Here is an 18445-nt window from a genome sequence, read left to right as displayed (position 1 = left end):
GAAATCATATGTTGAGAAAAAAAAAAACAAGATTGATTTGCTTTTTTTTGCAAAAAAAAAAAAAAAAAAAAAAAACAAAAAAAAACAATAAGTTCACTCAATTTATCAGAGAACAACAAGGAGGCCCTGTACTGAGCCTGTGGTCATTCTTCAGTGACTGGGTTCTTGAGACAGAGCATGAGGGGATCAGAAGGAAAAGAGACAGGTAAGTTTAGATGGGGGAAGTCTTACACAAGCTGTCTTAAGCCAAGGAAGTTTATTAAAAAGTACAGCATCTTTTATACTATTGTTCAGGGAAAAATGGGGCAAAGTCAGCAGAAGGCTAGTCGATAAAGTGCACAAAGGGAACACAGGGTTTCTCAAGGGAATTAGAGACGGAGCACACAGTGGCCTTGGGACTGAAACTCAAGTCTCTTCAGGAGGAGCAGCCACGTTCCCAGGAACCAAAATCTAGACTCCTTTGAGGTCCAGGTCTCCTCCCCAGGCTGGCCTTGCCAAGTCCACTCCTGAGCAAGGTCACAAAACTAGGTTCCTTTTGTGCTTTCATCCACGTCTTCTGAGAAAGCCTTAGATTGTTGGACTGTCACCAAGGCCCAAGACATGCTTCTAAAACTTGGCTAACACTCTACACAAAGGCATAAGAGGCAAAGAGAGAAAGCCTCAGAGAGAAATGACACAAGGGTGTTGGTGTCCAAATAACTGTCCCACAGGGAAAGAGTACTTGGGGGTGCTATGCTTTGATCTTCTCTTTTCCATGTTGGCTCTAGCCCGGGCCCTTGGGAGCACGCCAGAACAAATATTACCTACAAGCCGCACTCCCAGCCCTGTACACTTTTCTCCAGAGAAAGTTATTTCAAAGACGCATTTGTAGAACGTGTTCCGTTTTTATTAGAAATAAAGTTTAGGATTTGTATCAAAGAACTTTGACATTTGTTATTTCAGAGGTGGGACATGATGCGCCACTAGAAAGTCCTTTCTATACATGCACACAGTGACACATTTCAAACACTAAAGGAAAGGTGTTCACACACTCACAGAGGCTTTCCAGTGTGCTGCACACTTGTCCAGCCTTGGGAACTCAGAACCAAGCCCGGGAGAGCTCCTTGTTCAGGGCTTCTTGCTGTCTGGACAGGGACCTGATGGGGGAGCCCAGCATGTGGATGGAGAGGAGCAGGCCCAGCTGAAGCAATGGTGAGTGCAGAGCCTGGGCTGCAGAAAGACTAAAGTGCAGACAGGCTAGGAGAACAGGACATGGTCCCAGGAACATGGCACCACAGCCAGGCAGCCGAGGGCTGGGACAATGGACTCACTTTAGAGGAAATAGCACCCTCAGCAGAGCTCCTGACTCAGCCCTTGCTGTGCTCTTGAGATCTCCAGTTCTTCCCAGCAAGTCTCCACAGTGCTCTCCTGGACACTCGCCTTCCCCACAGGTTTTCTTTCTTCCTCTGTCATGAGCACGCTGCTTGTGACATGGACTCTTTCATGAGCTGTATCAGACACAACTCTTCCCTGGAACTGACTGACACACGGACATGAGACCCTGTGCTGTGCACATGTGCATCACCCTGCAGGGCAGCACTGTTGCTTTGCCAGCTGTTTGTAGAGCAGTGGAGTGGATTCTACAGCTGAGGAGAAATTAGCAGTGCACGCCAGGATACAAAGGGGCCGGCCCTGGACACTGGAGGGTGTGCAGACTCGGGCAGTGACATGCATCTCTGAAGCCACTGAAGTCAGCATGCAATGATTAATAGCCCGAGATCTATGAACCAATTATTATAACTAAAATCCCAAGTGAACTTGTGGGTCTGTGAGTAAAGTCAGTGACAGATGCCCTTGTTTGTGGATAAGAGCTCTGAGTCTGAACTTGGCAGGAAATAATCTTAATTCTCATTGTCTTCTAATGACATTGCTAATGGTGACATGACAGCTTCCCCACAGCAGGAACTGCAGGGATGCACAGATGCACAGAGACCCAGAACATGCTGGGACAGTGTGTTGATGGCCATCAAGGTGAAGTTGAGTGTGAATTGTGAAATTATTTCTGCCCTTCAGTTCCTGATTAAAACAGGACAAAGGTTGAGACAAATAATCTATTGCAGGACATTAGCATTCTCATCAGATACAGTAAGCAGGGGACATTGTAACCTGAACTTCAACTTAGCCTTGAAATGAGGCAATGTGTTAATTGTGTAATTTAAGGCTAATTCACAAACTTTCCCCCAAATTCAGTAGATGTAAGTCACATCTTATCATAGCTGAGGGTTCCGTGGTTGACTCTGTGACATCATTCATGCTTCTAGCTCAGTCCTCCCTCCCGTGTTTCTTCTGTCCTGAGCTACGTGCTTCATTAGGGTTGTTCCCAGAAGCACGCATGAGAGGTCACTTAGAGACACAGGAGAATTAAACCAATGAAAACACCCAAGGATCCAGTTCTTTCTGAGAGGGTGGTGGCTTGCGAGCCCCTCCGTGATTTGTCAGTCTATCATGAAACTCTGGATACTGAACTCAGTGGGTGTCAGTGGGAGTCAGTGGGAGTGGCTGCTCCCTATTGGTCCCCACCCCCTTGATGAGAATGGTCAACTTACTAAAGTAGCTTCCACACTCATCTGGAGCAGAACTTGGGGAGCTGAGCAGAGCGGAAGGCTGGACTCTCACTAGGTCAGTTCTCTCTCTTATAACCTCTGTAACTAGTTCCATGTGTGTGTGTCAGTAGAAAACAGCTTTTCCAGGTTCTCTTTAGCATGCATTAATTGTACAAAGGAGCTGGTTTTATTATGCAATTTCACCTTATATATATATATGTATACTTTTATCATATTCACTGCTTAGTACCATTACTTTACTTGCATTTGATTCTGGTTCATCTGAATTATTTTGTTACAGAATGTTGAATAGCAAGCTATTGCTCCTCCTCTCTTCCTTCTCTCTTTCTGTCATCCATCCCCTCTTCCATTCCTCCTTAGCCATGTCTCCCTCGTTCCTCTGTCCTGGTCTTCATTCTTCCCTTCTTCTGTCCCTTCCTTTCTCCTCCTCCTCCAGTGTCACTGAGCTAAAGAGTGGGATTTAAGGACACAAGGGAATCTAAACGCATGGGATTTAGGACAGTGAGGAGTAGACCTGGATTGTGCTCTCAATAAAACCTGAGATCAATAACTTTCTTCTCTTGAACTGTGTTCCAGTCTCACAGAGAACGTGCAGATTCCTCTCACTTGAGAACTTGAATTCACCTATCTCTCCCAGGCCTCCCTCCCAAAGCCCTTCCCCAGTTTGGATTTCTACCACATTTGTTTGTGTCCTGTGGATTCTGATTGCTTTGATGATTCCATGTAAATAGGAGGGTAGCAGGTTTCATACTTAGGATTTGTTACTTTATTACTATCTTATTATTTAATTACAAACTACACAACCTGTTTTTAAATGGTAATCCCAAGAAAGAGAATGAAAAAAAAGTGTGAATCTTGAACTATTGAACCATGAAATGTCTGAGGAATGTAGACTAAACCTTGCATCGTACATCAAAGACAAGGTTGTTTGTGTATTTTTTCTGTGATCACAGCTGTGTGTATGAGGAAATGCGTGCGACACCAGAAAACAGTTTAAAATTCCGTAGGAAGACATGGCAGGAAGAAATGAGTCTGTAGAGGAACGAGGCTAAACCCAAACTCTGACGCTCAGCTGTTATGCGGCCAACCCTATGCTAAGGTTCAAAGCATTCATCACTAATCTGGAGAAGACCAGTGGACTCTGAGACAGTGTGCAGCTCTAAAACCGGGAGGTTAGAGGTTCTGCAGTATGGGGAGGGATCTGAAAGCCTCAGCATTTCAGAGTCTCTGTGAAGTCCCAGTATTGGACATTCCAGGGCAAAGGAGAGTTCACGGAGAAAACAGAGAAAAGCAAACAGAAAGACAAAAAGAACAGAGCATTATACAGTGCTGTAGGAAACTGCCAGGTGCCCAAGAGAAGCAGCTGTGCCCTGAGGGCAGGGAGGCTGATGTCTGAGGGGTTAGAACGTTGCTGAGGCCTGCTGATGCTGAACTGGTGGGAGGAGCCCATGGCCCTGGAGACCTGATGTTTTCTTGTAGCCTTCCTAGCCACTTCAGCCATGGGCATTTCACACTTACACACACTCACACACACACACACACACACACACACTTATACACACAAATACACTCACTCGTGCATGCACGCACACACAAATAAAGTGTTTTTAAAAGGCAGACTCTGAAATTTCCTATCACATCACAAGTTGAAGACACTGCCCATGACCCATGATGTTGACTTACAGCCCACTGAGCAGCAGGACCCAGTATGTGGGTTCCTTGTGCAGGAACTGAGCTGCACTCACCAGGGTTTCCTCCTCACATGAGGAGGACATCTATCTCTCCTGTAGACTGGAAACAGGGGCAGCTCCACACCAGCAAACTCTGTGGTGATTACATGCAGTTCACATGAGCAACTGCCCATTATGTGCTGTGCACCAAAGGCAGTGACTCCCTGTGATATGAAGTTGATGCATCAACTACTGCCTTCTGGACCATAGAACAGGATCCATTCTAGCAGTGGGAAACAGACCTGCAACCAAGAGATGGGCCCTTCTCCTGTGGGGAGAACAAGGGTTTAGCACAGCCAGGGTGACATGAAGCCATCAAAGCTTCTGAACTTAGCAACCCAGGAGCCAAAAGACTGGGGAGGGTCTTTGTCTCATCCCCTCCATGATGGTCTGCTTTCTGGGTGAGAGATTAGTCAGTAGACCTTCCTGGGCCCCTGCAAAAGAAGGCAGACGGCCCTTCCCTAGTGCTGTGTTACTGACTATATCCCAGAGCGCAGTCTCCCAGGATTGATCTCTTTGCTTTTCCATTCACAGTGAAACCACAGCTGCAGCCATGGCTGGGAAGCCCGTGCTTTACTATTACATTGGCCGTGGCAAAATGGAGTGCATCAGGTGGCTCCTGGCTGCAGCAGGGGTGGAGGTAGGTTGTGCATTGCTCTTCTGTGCCAGGACCTAAGATAAGTCTAAATACTTCCCTAAGCTGAGATGCTCCACACCGGAAAAACTGTACATAGAATGAAATTCAATGGTAATCTTGATGTCCTGAGAAGGAGATGAACTGATTTATGTAAATGATAACTTTACTGTGCTTTATACCATAACCTCATTCACTTAAAAACTGTTTTAAGGAGAAAAATATATCAGTAATTATTCATTGGATTAATTAACTATTTGAGTTGTATCAAGTAATATAATGAGTCATACAGAATTAGAAACTTAAATACTGATAATTAGGCAATATTAATTGATTATTTTAGGTCATGACATGATATTTTGATATGAGGTGTGACAGCATTCTTTTAAAAAGAGTATTTACACTTGGAGATTCACTACTGTGAATTTGTGATAGGGACATGTGACACCTCGGATGTTTCTGACATTAAGGTCAGAGTCACAGAGAAGATGGGCACAGTGATGAATCCGGTGGACATTAGCTGGGGGCTATTGGAGCTGGTGATTGATGGGTGGAGGATCTTTGCATCTTGTGTGTAGTTTTACAGAGTAGAACCAGAAATTTCCATGATAAAAATGGTTTCAAGGGGACAGGAGACTGAAGTGATGGCTCAGTGGTCAAATCCCCATGGTGTCCTTGCAGAGGACCCACACAGGCTGCTCACAACTGCCCGTTGCTCTAGCCTCAGAGAGTGCCCACGCCTCTGGTCTGCACTCCTATAATATAAAAACTACAAAAAGGGGTAAATTATAGAAGAGATGTTCAGTAGAGTTAAGTTAAAGATAATCAGGACAAATGGGAGCCCTGACACAGAAGACAGAAACACACCGCCTGCCACAGTCCAGCACACTCAGTAATCAGTTTGTAGAGACTTTCAAATGCCAGGTGCAGGGCTGGTCGGGAGGACATAGGTAGGATGTAAAGCAGAGGTGCCATCTTCAGGTGGCCCCACATCTGTGAGCTTTCAGGAGAAGCGAGAGAGTGGTCCAAGTGAGTGTGGAAGCAACATTCTGAGCTTAAATACTTTTCTTTCCACCTCTAGGGAAGAAAATTCTGGTAGATGTTAGTGCTGCCCTCTAGAGGTGTCACTGGGAAAAACAGTTCCCAGCTCCCTCCAGGGGAGCTCAGCTGTTGGTATTTCCTGACAGGAAGTACTGGAAGCTACTGAGACCCTGCCCTCCTCAAACAGGGGCAGAATGGGAAGGTTAAAGGATGAAGTGGTGTCCTGTGAAGGTGGCTTTGGTGTCCTCCCTCGGTGTCATAGCAACGTGTTTCCCTCAGCTGTGGAATCCACCTCCATTCCTAAAGGAACAGGGCTTCAGCTGATCCTTTCTGAATGAAGGAGGGCATAAGAACTGAGACACGCTAGTGCCAGCCCAGGAGGATTCTTTAAATACATGAATAGCTGGGTGCCAGTGTGTGTATGCCAGCTCTGTGGCTCAGGGGATGTTCTAAGCCACTGGACTGTTGATTCAGATCACGAGGAGGGGGGTGGGGCGTCTGTACAAGCCTTCCTCTTCCGTGTCCTTAGTGACTGAGAAGGCAGTGGGCAGAGGCCGCTAGAGACCCTGGCTGGGACCTTCCAGCTCCGTGTGCCCACAGGCTGCCATTGTCATCATCCCCCTCACACTCACCAAGCCTATCACAGTTCAGCCACATCTGTGATGACGGTCACCACTCCCTGCACCTCTCTGCATGCTGTGCAAGCTGTTGACATCATTTCATTGTATGTCAGTCCAATCTGTGGGGTTATGGGATCGTCAGCAAACTGTCTCACCACGCAGGGTTGAAGCTTATTTTCTACCTTCCGTGATTGAGAAATTTCTTTAAACTTTTTAAACTGTGAAAGGAAAAGAGTGGTTTAAAGTACTCTAGACAACTGGAGAGATGGTTAGGTTGCTAAAGATTAAACCACATGTGTTTGGATCCCAGGAACCCATATAAAAGGCCATCGTGGATTGTCACTGGGTATGTGTACCCTCATTCAAAAACATGTAAAACTCATCCATAAAACCAGTATTTTAAGAATGCTGCAGTGACCCTAGGATGTAAGCACCTTTGATATGGGTCTCGAGTAATGGCTTGGCCGTTTAGAGTTCTTATTGCACATGTAGGCTGTCAAGGACCGACCTCGACAAAAATACCTCTTGCCAAGGTAGGGGCACGGGAATTTAGAAATATAAGTAAAGACTATGAAGATGCATAGAAATTAATAATACAGAAACCATAGAATAATAGTGGTTGGGTATTCCAGTGATTACTGAAAATTTGCCCCTGTTTATTTTTCCATAGCTTTTATACCCAATGTAAATGGGGGTGGGGGAGGAGGGAGGTATCAAAAGACTTTATTAACATGATACAAAGGACAACTCAGTCAGTCAGTCACTTTAACACTCTGAGACATCTGGTCATTAGCATTCTGACGTCTAGGTAGCAAAACTGCCCTAGATCATGTACCCTGAAGGCCGCCCCTCCCCAGGTGACCTCATAGTTACAAAAGAAAGAGCAGAAGTACCTGTCATGATTGAATGGAGCTATATCAATGTCAAAAGAATCAAGCAATCACATCGTGCCTTCGGACATGCAATTATACTTGTTGATCATTTGAGCAACCTCCAACTCTCTGACTGTCAGACAAGGTGGAAATGGGCCCAGATTTTAGGGCCTCCACAGTACACAATCTATTGTTCCCAGCACCCACATCTGAAGCTAATAACTGCTCATCACTCCATCTCCAACTGAATCTCTATTTACATGTAAAAGACCATACATAGACACAAGACACACATCCACAAAGACACGCACACAATTAAAATTAGTAAAACTAAATCCTGAAGAAAAGAAACCCAGGTAATCATGGGCCCATACCATGCACCATGAAATGCGACACAGAAAGTTCTATTCTATTCTCATTGGACTTAACAGGCTTTCCTGAGAGCCCAAAATCTCAAAGTCAACTTTCTAATGCTGGTTCTCCAGTGAGATCACTCTTTTTTGTTTGTTTGTTTGTTTGTTTGTTCACTTTTGGAGACAGGGTTTCTCTGTATCCTGTTAATGGATCTCTGGAGCCTGTCCTGGAATTTACTCTGTAGATGAGGCTAGCCTCAAACTCAGAGAGACATGCCTGCTTTTGCTTCCTGAGTGCTAAGATTAAAGGCATGGGTCACCTCTGCCCTGCATAGATCAGTCTTTTCTTAGGGCCTATGCATAGATGGTGAGGTCAGGGTGGGGGAACGCTACAAGATTGAGTACCTTTGTTGTGATCAACACCCTTTTGTTGATGGATCTAATCTAAATTCCAAGTGACCATGATCAGTCTCCTTTGTATCTACTGTATGTTTTATCTTCTGTGAATGTACTACCAGACACAGTCAGCTCAAACTCAAAGATCTCCAGTGACACAGAATGTTCTACCAGACATAGATTGTTCAAGTTCAAAAGTCTCCAGTCATACAGAATGGGTTAACGAGAATGCCTTTACTTTTTCTGCTTCCAGTTTGAAGAAAAGTTAATGGAAACTTCAGAAGATTTGGAAAAATTAATAAAAGGTAACACCAAGTATCTGTATGTTCTCCATGTGGTACCTACTAGATGGTTTACCATGTTGACTGATGTTTCTCTCCCACCAGGTCCCACATCCATTTAGTCCCAAATAAACACACAGAGGCCTACATTACTTATAAACTGATTTGCCTATTATCTCAGGCTTCTTACTAACTCTTTTAACTTATATTAGCCCATAATTCTTGTCTCTGTTAGCAACAGGGCTTGGTACCTTTTCAGCAAGGCTGTGACATCATGCTTGCTCTGTGTCTGGATGACAACTGCAGACTGAGTCCTCTTCCCAGAATTCTCATTGCCCCGCCTCTACTTCCTGCCTGGCTACTGGCCAACCAGCATTTATTTAAAATACAAGTGACAGGGTACAGACCATTGTCCCACAACACTCCCCCCTATTTATAAACAAGAACTCTAAATCAAATCTCCTTTGTTTAGCTTTTCTCCTGACCATTATCCACAACAACTTGTAATCAACATTCTAAACAAAGGTAAACCTACATAATCCATTTTTTGGGAATGTGGGCATAGTTTTTTAGGATACCTCCTGCTGATTGGGGGCACTGATAATCTTATGGGGACCTAAACAAAATTTAAAATTATGATTAAGTCCTGACTGGAGTATCCTGTGAGGCTTGAATATCTCAGGCAGCAGTCTTTGAACTGTTCTGGATGTTGAACTCAGACATCTGGGCCGTTCCTCCTATCAGAGATTTCTCAGGTGGTCTTCCCTGGTCCAACCTAATATTTCTTAATGCAGAATGAATCCACAGTCCCTCATTTCCTGTAGAAACAAAAGCAAAACCTCTTCTCCAAAGTAACATATCTTTTGACTTCAATTTTTAACTCAAGGTATTTTCAAAATATCTTGGATTAATTCAGCAGCATTTATAAACAGATGTCTTTTAGCAGCTGTTATTCCTTCCTCAGCCATCAAACAATTTAAAGACAACACAATAACATGCAGTGTCCAGACTCTCTGTGTATTTTTAATCTTTACATGGCTTTATTTTAACCTCTATTTCTTTTATTTTTATTTTTAATTTTTGGCTTTTTGAGACAGGGTTTCTCTGTGTATCTTTGACTGTCCTGGAATTCACTCTGTAGATCAGGTTGTCTTTGAACTCACAGAGGTCTGCCTGCCTCTGCCTCCCAACTGTTGGGATTAAAGGTGTGTGCCTAAAATTCACTTAAGAACCTAAGAAAGCTTAAAAAGGAATTCTAGACACAAAAGAACAGAGTTAAGCATGGCTTTTGGTAGCCACAAATTTTTTTTTCTAGATGGGCTTATAGTGAGCAAGGCACTGCAGGACACAGTAAAAACTGCGCAGCTTCTTTGAAAAAAAAAAACTTGCAGCTTTCTGGACCGTGCTGCCAGCATGAACTCTGACAAGGTCCATCTACAGAGCATTTGAGTGGTGTCTGTGAGCAGAGTGCTACAACTTGCTTAATGGCAACATAGACTGGCTATGTGCCTAAAAATGGGGCACTGTGCATGGCTCTCAGAGGCAGCAAATAGCTTGGTCATGCTGAACTGGGTAGAGCAAGCAGGCAGGGCCATATTTCCTCTAGTAATTCATAAGTAATGTTTAAGTTCATAAGAAGGGCTTAGCATTTTAAGAAGTGCTCCTGGACAGTAAAGAATTACAGATACACAATAGGACATATTCAGACATAAAAGACCTCTAAATGAGCCACAGTGTATAAAAAATATATGTAGGCTTGAAACAGAGAAGAAAAAGAGTATAGAGAGTTATAAAAATGAAATAAATGGTTTAAAAAAGTAAAGTCTTTAAAGAAGCAGAAAATAGTCAGTCATAGATTAAAAGGAATAAAGAAAAATAAGCCATATAAAGATGGAAAATTCACAAAGAGTATGGATTATGTATATTATTGTGTTTTCTTTAATTTTTTTGACTATGAAGGAGCCAAGTACAGAGAGACATTTCATTGTATGGGCTGCTAAGCTAAACCAGCATGTATATTATAAAGGTATCTTGGCTTCAGAATTTGGGTCTAAGGATATGTTACTTTGGAAAAGAGGTTCTTCTTTTGTTTCCACAGAGGATGAGAATCTGTAGATTGCTTCCAGGTGTTATCTTGGACACCCCTCAAAAAATTACTTTGCCCAACTGCTGACTGAGATGAACCTAGCACACAGGATACACCATGAAAGACCTGACCAATAGTGCCCCAATCAGCAGGAAGTAGTCTGGACAACTAGACCCATATTCTCAAATATTGTTTATAAATGTTTGTTTATATTTAAAGGGGGATATGCTATAGAGTTGGATATTTTACATTGCTATGGATCTTGGTTTATTGATATAACTTTAAGGTTAATTTTGTTATGCTGTGTATATGTATTTCTGTTCTTGACTAAGGTATTGTGTTTGTGTAGCGCATTTAAAAACAGAATGTACAATTAAATAGAGAGTCATCTATAATAGTCAAGCTTGTAGTCATGTTAGATGTTCTAGATGTACAGAGATGTATTTCGGGTGGATAGGGATCTTTCACATCTTTGAAAGGCTACAGAATATGGCATTTCAAGTGCTTTAAGAACTTAGGACTTTTTATGACAATGAGACACATGTGCTCCTGGCAATACCAGTCTACTTCAAGAGAAAGATGGCCTCTTGAAGAGGCTCCTTATGGAGCTGGTTAGCCATTTGGGCGAGAAACTGCTCTTGCCTGGACTGCTTGATGAACTGGACATGCAGTATCCACAGAGAAATGACTGCTAAACATACCTAAAGGTGAGATGGTCCTTCAGGGTTACTGCTTCATGAAAGAGTCTGCAAGACATTCTGCAGGGCACAAAAGAAAGTGACTGACAAATTGCCAATATAGGCAGACTGTCTTTGAAATTCCTGCTTCCTGGAAAAGTCTGCTGGATACTATGGGCCTGTAGGCTGAAGATGGATGCCCCAATTGTACAAAACAACTTTGGGTCACTATCTAGGAAGTGGGATGTCTCTGTCAATTCTAGAGTTTTGGAACTTGTTTACAATGTGCTTAGGTAATATTATACTTATCTGGAGTCTTTGATGGAGTTGAAGAATTGATAATTACCGTTTTCCTTAGTTAGTATAAAAGAGAACGTAGATATAAATATTGTAACTGTAATTCTTGCTTGATAACTGTTTTGTTATATGTAATTTTACTATGTTAAAGTTAAAACCTTCCATCGCATTTAAACAGGAAAGGGGAGATGATGTGGAATTCTCCTCTGTATGCCGTGAATATCATTGGTAAAGAAAGAACTGCTTTGGGCCTATAGCGGAGCTATAAGGGAACAGAGCTAGGTGGGGGAAACTAAATGGAATGCTGGGAGAAAGGAGGGGGAGTTAGAGAGAAGCAATGGAGCCCCGCCAGAGACAGATGTGCTGAAAATTCGCTGGTAGGCCACAACCTCATGGTGATGCACAGATTAATAGGGACAGGTTAAATTAATATGTAAGAGTTAGCCAATAGGAAGCTAGAGAAAATGGGTGAAGCAGTGATTTAATTAATACAGTTTCTGTGTGATTATTTCGGGACTGAATGGCTGGGAATCAATAAGCAGCTTCCTCCAATATTACCAGAAGGTGATGTTGGTAGGTGATGGGTGGGAACAGTCAGGAACAGCAGAGGGATGTGATGGAGGTGGTGGGGCTCCTTGAAGGGTCTGAAAATGGAGACAGTGATAAAAGTGGGATGCAAATTTCTACAAGAATTTGTCAGGGGACTTGGGAATAAATGTTTTCTCACTCTTTCTGCAGCAGAGTGAGCAATTTCATTCAAACTTCTCACTGACTAATATCAGACCCACAAGGTCAATAACCACACAGGTACATGGCCATTGATGAAATCACAGGAGGAAAAACATCTGGGATGATTGTCTTGAGTGTTTTCATCATAGCTACTGATGAATCACTATCACCTCATAAGAACAGGCTGAGGAACTCATGGTGGCTCACTGCATAAGAAAATGTCACACATCACCTTAATTTCATGAAGATGATGAGATTGTCAAACATACTAGTTCTGCTTTCATGGTGGCCCTCTGCTGTCCCTCCTCATCTTCCATATGTATCTAGGGACATGAACTGACATGAAAACATGCACTAGAAATATAATATGTGTCTGGATAGGAAATAAAGATGGATTTGAGAAGATCAAAAGCCAAAAGAAGATGGGGGAGACAGAGAGGAAACAGAAGCTAAAAGTAAGTGGGGTTCAGCTTGAAAGTCTGAGAGCCAATCATTTATCTTTCCTCTGCATGATCAGACACTTCAATACAACTTTTCTGCTCCTGAGAAGTGAGCCTAGAACACCTCAGAGACCTTTTCCTTTCTTCTTTCACAGATGGGCGTTTGATGTTTCAACAGCTGCCCATGGTGGAGATTGATGGGATGACGCTGGTACAGAGCAGAGCCATTCTCAACTACATCGCCACCAAATATGACCTCTATGGGAAGGACACGAAGGAGAGAGCCCTGTACGGTATATTTCCTGTTATTACTCCAAGGGGAAACAAAGGAAGGATTTGAATGAGCAACAGGGTGGCAGGGTTTATGTCTAGGAGCAGGCTGGTTATTTCACTTAGGCCAAGTATGGAAGAGTCCATGGAGGAGGGGGAAGGGCACATGGGCGGATGCAGGCGAGTGTGGCTACAGCCAAGGATGATGTTGTCTGCACAGCACAGGGACAGAGCTGCAAACACAGTGGCCAAGGGTCTGAGCATGGGGAAGCCATGACTCCAGGTGCCCAAGGCTTCGGTGCTGGACCTCAGCCAACAGCTTTGGGCTAAGGTCGCAGGGCTTGAGGCTGGAGGAGGAGTCCTAGGGAAGGAAGGGTGAGTCCCAGGAGTAGGAACAGTGCAGAGCAAGCATCTGAATTCTCAGCTAGTTCTACTGGTCAACTCAATGAAGCTTAGAGAGATTGGTTCCTAAGGACCAAGATAACCTGAATCATTTAGCTCAGCACTAACGCAGTTCTATGGACTGTACCACCCATGCTGGGACCCACTCTGCTTAACAAAATCCTTCACTCATAAACCACTGTGTATGAGTATTGCAATTGTTCAGGAGCTAAAGGTGGTGCTAGTCATGATCTATACTGCAGGACACATTTGTCCATGGGAAACAGAGACTCAGTTGTAACAGCGCTTGTATAGAAATACTTGTAGCAGCATTATTTATAATTTTCTCATGGTAGATCAGCCATGATATTCAATAAAAGATGAAAGAGGAGCACAGCATATGATTTTAGCCATGAACATACATGAAGGGGTGAGGGAAGCACAGCAAAGGTAAAACATGAACATTTTATGATGTTCCTGGCTCATGTTATATGAAATATTCTCGAGTTCCCCCTAGATAAGGAGGAAGCAGATGAGTCCTCCTGCAGCAGCTGCCACAGTGGCAGGATTGGGGTCTGAAGGGAGTGAGGATCAGACTCTGCTAACATTGGAGGGTGTCAGCAGTCTAAGATGCATTGGAACACAGAATACTACCTTTGCGGGGCCAACACCAGAAGTGCCTGGAAGTGTGACAGTGAAACTCTGCCAAAATCACCATGTGAAATACAATTTAGAACAAGGGATGCATGTGTCTGTGGGTGCTGTGGCTGGAATGAATGAAGAAATAGGCACATTGACAAATGTCAGAAAGGCCAGAATCGAGCAGCAGTGTGTGGAGGTCATCCAGATGTTCTTCGTGAGAAACAAGTGGAAAACTTCTAACTCTGACCTAGAATGACTGGGCCATGCAGCAGAAGGAAAGATGAGAAAACCACAGCGTGGAGACAGAGAGGGACAGGTAGAGGTGGGGGCCGGAGGAGAGACCGACAGAAAGAAACAGAAACAGTCAAGACAGAGACACAGCCACACACAGACAGAGACAGAGAGACAGAGAAAGCCTGCCTGCTATAGAGTTGATAGTTATTATCTTTTGTTTGTGATTGTTTTGTTTTGGTTTTCTAGACAGGGTTTTTCTGTAGCTTTGCTGCCTGTCCTAGAACTAGCTCTTGTAGACCAGGCTGGCCACGAACTCACAGAGATCCCCCTGCCTTTGAATCCCAAGTGCTGGGATTAAAGGCGTGCGCCACCACCACTTGGTTGATGGCTATCATTTTGGATGTCACCAAGTTTATCATGACTGTGTCTCTATATGGGCCACTGGTGCTCTTTGCACTTTGGATGGGTCATGTGTGTGCAACAAAAACTCTGAACATGTATTTTGTTGAAAAGGATGTTCTAGGGACAAAGTTCCTATCTGTGTTATTTGCCACTACAGGTGAGTAAGTTTGCAACCACTTTTCAGCGTAAATCTCTCAGGTTTTTAGATTAAAAATCAAAATAGTGAATCCCTGAAAACCCTCGACCACATGGATAATTTTGTCTTTCAGGATTGACATGTATACAGAGGGGATTATAGATCTCACTGAGATGATGCTGCAAGTGGTAACATGTTTCCCAGACCAAAGAGAGGCCAAGATCTCCTTAGCAAAAGACAAAGCCAAAAGTCGGTACCTGCCTGCCTTTGAAAACGTAAGTAGGCTGTTTGAATTCTGGGGACAATGCGTTCCCAGGACAAAAAAGAGACAGAGGTTGGGAGGGATAGGGTACTGCCTCACTGACCTTCCATGAGCCTCCCTATGCAGCTCCCTGCCCACAGGACGCTGTATAAAAATGGCCTGTGAAGGGGCACTGCATGGTCACGGCAAGCTAGTGGTCCACATTCAACAGGGTTCAAGGCCATAACCAGATCTGATCTGTGGAAGGCTGAGCCACACCAGAGAGGGACATAGATCCTGCAGACACACTGGGCTTCAATTCCAGGGCAAAGTGCAGAAAAACACAGATGGGAAAATATTCTGTCACATCACACAGGGGGCCCAGAGAGCCACTGTCTGTCAGGAGAAGAGGAGAGAGCTTCAAAGACGGAGAGAAGAACCTGACCTAGGACAGTGATGCAGGCAGAGGAGGAGGCTGATGAAGAGATGTAAAGGAACACTGGCCTGCAGGAGTTAGGGTCACAGATGACAGGCTTGGGAGGAGAGCCATGCACATTCACACATGAAGGGAGGTAGTGTACATGTGATGTCTCTCTTAGTCAGGGCTTCTCTTTGGATGTAGATCAAGAACACATCAGACTGACTGGATCTTCAGTCAAGTAAAAGCTGAGAACAAAGGTGTGATCCTACAGGATTAGGGATCCTACACATTCCTCAGAGACCCGACTTTGACCCCATTATAATTCACTGAATGTTCACTCACTGCTGCCTCTGCTCTGTGGAAGCAGTGGGGGATTTAGGGGCCATCAGGTCCCCACACAGCCCTCTGGAGACAAGGCCCTGTCTCACAGGACACAATGTCCAGCCATCACCGCTTAAATGATCTCTGGTGTGTAAATCATGATTTTCAGAAACACAGTAAACTCTACTGAGAACATTTAATGCTTCCTTTTGTAGTTTATTGTGGTTTTTTTTCTTTCCTTCTTCTTTTCCTTTTCTTTACTACAGGATTTCTGTATTATATAGTCCTGGCTCTCCTGGAACTCTTCTGTGGACTGGCCTCAAGCTCCCAGAGATCCACCTGCCTCAGCATCTTGAGTGCTGGAATAAATGTGTGTGCCACTATGCCTGGCTTTGTTTCAGAATGTGGTCATTATATTTTTTCTCTGTAGACGTTTACACTGTGATAAGGTGACCACAAAACAGTTTAATTCTTCTCTACTTGTAGCTCATGCTGTAGCCAGTGCTTGTGCTTTAGGTTATCTGTGATTTTCATATTGCTGGGATATTTAAGTAAATGTAATAAACTGTATCTGAGACAGTGCTATTATTAAATCTTCTCACAACCAGAAATGTTGAAATAAATGTTAAATAAATAGCCAAAATTAGATAGGAAGATTAGCACCATTTGGTGTTGGCATGCTCGTCTATCTTACAAAGATACTGAAACTCAGACTCAGTTCCCCCTGAGCAATTCAGCCCCGTCAGTCATGACGCAGGGAAGGTTGGGAGTCAGAGCCGATGCTGTACAGGGAGGATGTATTGTAGCTCAGCCAGGTGTATTTCAGATTCCAGAGAACTGAGGAGAGCAGACACAGGAGAGGACAGACACAGGGTGTTCTCTGGAGACTGATGTTCCCTGCAGATGAGGCCTCTGCCCACGGGACTGAACAGACAGGACAGGGAGAGGAATGTCCTGAACTCCGGTGCTCTGTCATTTCAAACTAAGGGGAGGAGCCATGATGTGTAAGGGGCTAAGCCCTTATCCCACGTGGAAAATGTACATAGGGTGGTGGTGTGAAGGCTGTGGGATGTGCAATGACAGAGAAAGATCACCTGAGCTTTAGAGAGGAGGTCACGTGCCTGACTTCTGATGCTGCCTCTTGCATCATTGGCCTGTGTCTGCAGTTCTATACCTGTCAGCAAGAGTCAGAGACTCCACTGGGAGACTTGGGAAGAAGTAGTAGCCATAGCTCAACCCTATATGCTCATAATCTGTCTCCTTTAATTTGGCAGGTCTTGAAGAGCCATGGACAAGACTACCTTGTTGGCAACAGGCTGACCAGGGTGGACATTCACCTGCTGGAAGTTCTCCTCTATGTTGAAGAGCTTGACTCCAGCATTCTGGACCCATTCCCTCTGCTGAAGGTAAGAGAGGCAGAAAAGCACCCACACATACTTGCCTCCTAGGATATAATATTCCTCTGGGCTGCTGAGTGCCTAACCTCAGGCCTCCAAACTGAGCTATTAGATCCTGGTAACATGCATGAAAATAATCTTTTTACATATTGAGTTTTAAGGCTGGAACCCGAAGAAGACCATTTTGCCTTTTATCATAAAAAAGACACAGGACCCCACAGCTCACTCCGTGGACCCGTATTCCCTGCAGGCTGCGTGTGGCCTTCATCTTCCATCTCATGTGGCCTGTCTCTGCACACTCAGTGTCTAAGCAGGCCTCTGTCATGCTGACCCCTTCCTCTGCTCTGACTCCTCAGCACTGTGCTTCTCTCTCCATGGTCCCCACCATGCTGTCTTCCCCCTTCCCCCAGTGACCCCATCCTAATCTACAGTGTGAAAACTAACTGTGAGTTGCTCCTGGTCAGACTTGGAAATTTTTGTTTCCATTTCCTACTCAGTTTTTCACGTCTTCACTTTCTTTGGTATCTCTGCTTTACACCCGAGAGACACAGTGCTCAGTGCTCTGCACCACACTCTGCACAGGCTGTGTTCAGGGGCCTGAAGAGAAGGCAGTTGGATGTCAAAGGAGGTTTTAAGGAAATTATGCTGAGCTATGATTTCTAGCTCATGGATTTTTCATTCTTCTCAAGTCTATTCTGGGCCTGTTTCAAGGTCGTGTGCTGAAAGAGGCTCAGATGTTTTACACTGTGCACATGAGCGGTTCTGACTCTCAGGCTGTGTGTTCTGGATTACAGGCCCTGAAGAGCAGAATCAGCAGCCTGCCCAATGTGAAGAAGTTCCTGCAGCCTGGCAGCCAGAGAAAGCCTCCCTATGATGAGAAAATCATTGAAAAGGCAAAGAAGATTTTTAAGATTCAGCCAAGTTGAATTGGTAGAGGCCACAGACACCAGTCTTCGATGTTTTGCAAAAATGAGGAGCAAGTGTGGATCCTGGCTATTGTGAGATATAATAAGGAGGAACAAATGCTATATGTGTCTTGTGTGTTCAAATTATTGACCTGGGATTATGTGCATCACATTTGAAGAGTTCAGCAAGTAATCATCACTACAAATAAAAGCAAAACTTGTGAAAACAGAAAAAAGCTAAATAAAAATACACTAGCAAAAAAAAAGGAGTAACTAACATCAATGTAGAATAAACCAAAAACTTTAAAAGTAAAATTAGTTTACAAGTGGAGAAGA

At 44.0% G+C, this 18445-nt stretch overlaps 1 protein-coding gene and 1 long non-coding RNA gene across 7 annotated transcripts in view; one reads left to right on the top strand and one right to left on the bottom strand.

The window, feature by feature from the left end:
• LOC101993971 (glutathione S-transferase A2-like) overlaps window positions 1-18232 on the top strand; it is a 50158-nt gene extending 31926 nt beyond the window's left edge. For 3 of the 6 annotated variants that reach the window (XM_013346386.2, XM_005347589.2, XM_026779510.1), the window contains exons 2-7: window positions 4868-4973; window positions 8503-8554; window positions 12915-13047; window positions 14958-15099; window positions 17082-17213; window positions 17999-18232. In XM_013346386.2, coding sequence (XP_013201840.1) covers window positions 4887-4973; window positions 8503-8554; window positions 12915-13047; window positions 14958-15099; window positions 17082-17213; window positions 17999-18130 — 678 coding nt within the window. In that variant the 5' untranslated portion in view covers window positions 4868-4886 and the 3' untranslated portion in view covers window positions 18131-18232. Of the gene's footprint in view, window positions 1-2519; window positions 2659-3188; window positions 3776-4867; window positions 4974-8500; window positions 8555-12914; window positions 13048-14957; window positions 15100-17081; window positions 17214-17998 lie in introns of those variants that run through there. The other 3 variants (XM_005347590.3, XM_026779509.1, XM_013346387.1) reach the window with 3 other exon arrangements.
• LOC106143785 lies at window positions 14609-18036 on the bottom strand. The gene is made up of 3 exons (XR_001228925.1): window positions 17997-18036; window positions 15706-15708; window positions 14609-14618 (listed from the first exon to the last, which is right to left on the bottom strand). It is a non-coding gene; the product is annotated as an uncharacterized LOC106143785 (long non-coding RNA).
• Window positions 18233-18445: the final 213 nt, after the last annotated feature.

This window comes from Microtus ochrogaster, chromosome 5, assembly GCF_000317375.1.
Source record: "Microtus ochrogaster isolate Prairie Vole_2 chromosome 5, MicOch1.0, whole genome shotgun sequence".
Classification (NCBI taxonomy): Eukaryota; Metazoa; Chordata; class Mammalia; order Rodentia; family Cricetidae; genus Microtus; species Microtus ochrogaster.
This window is presented reverse-complemented; position numbering and strand designations above follow the sequence as displayed.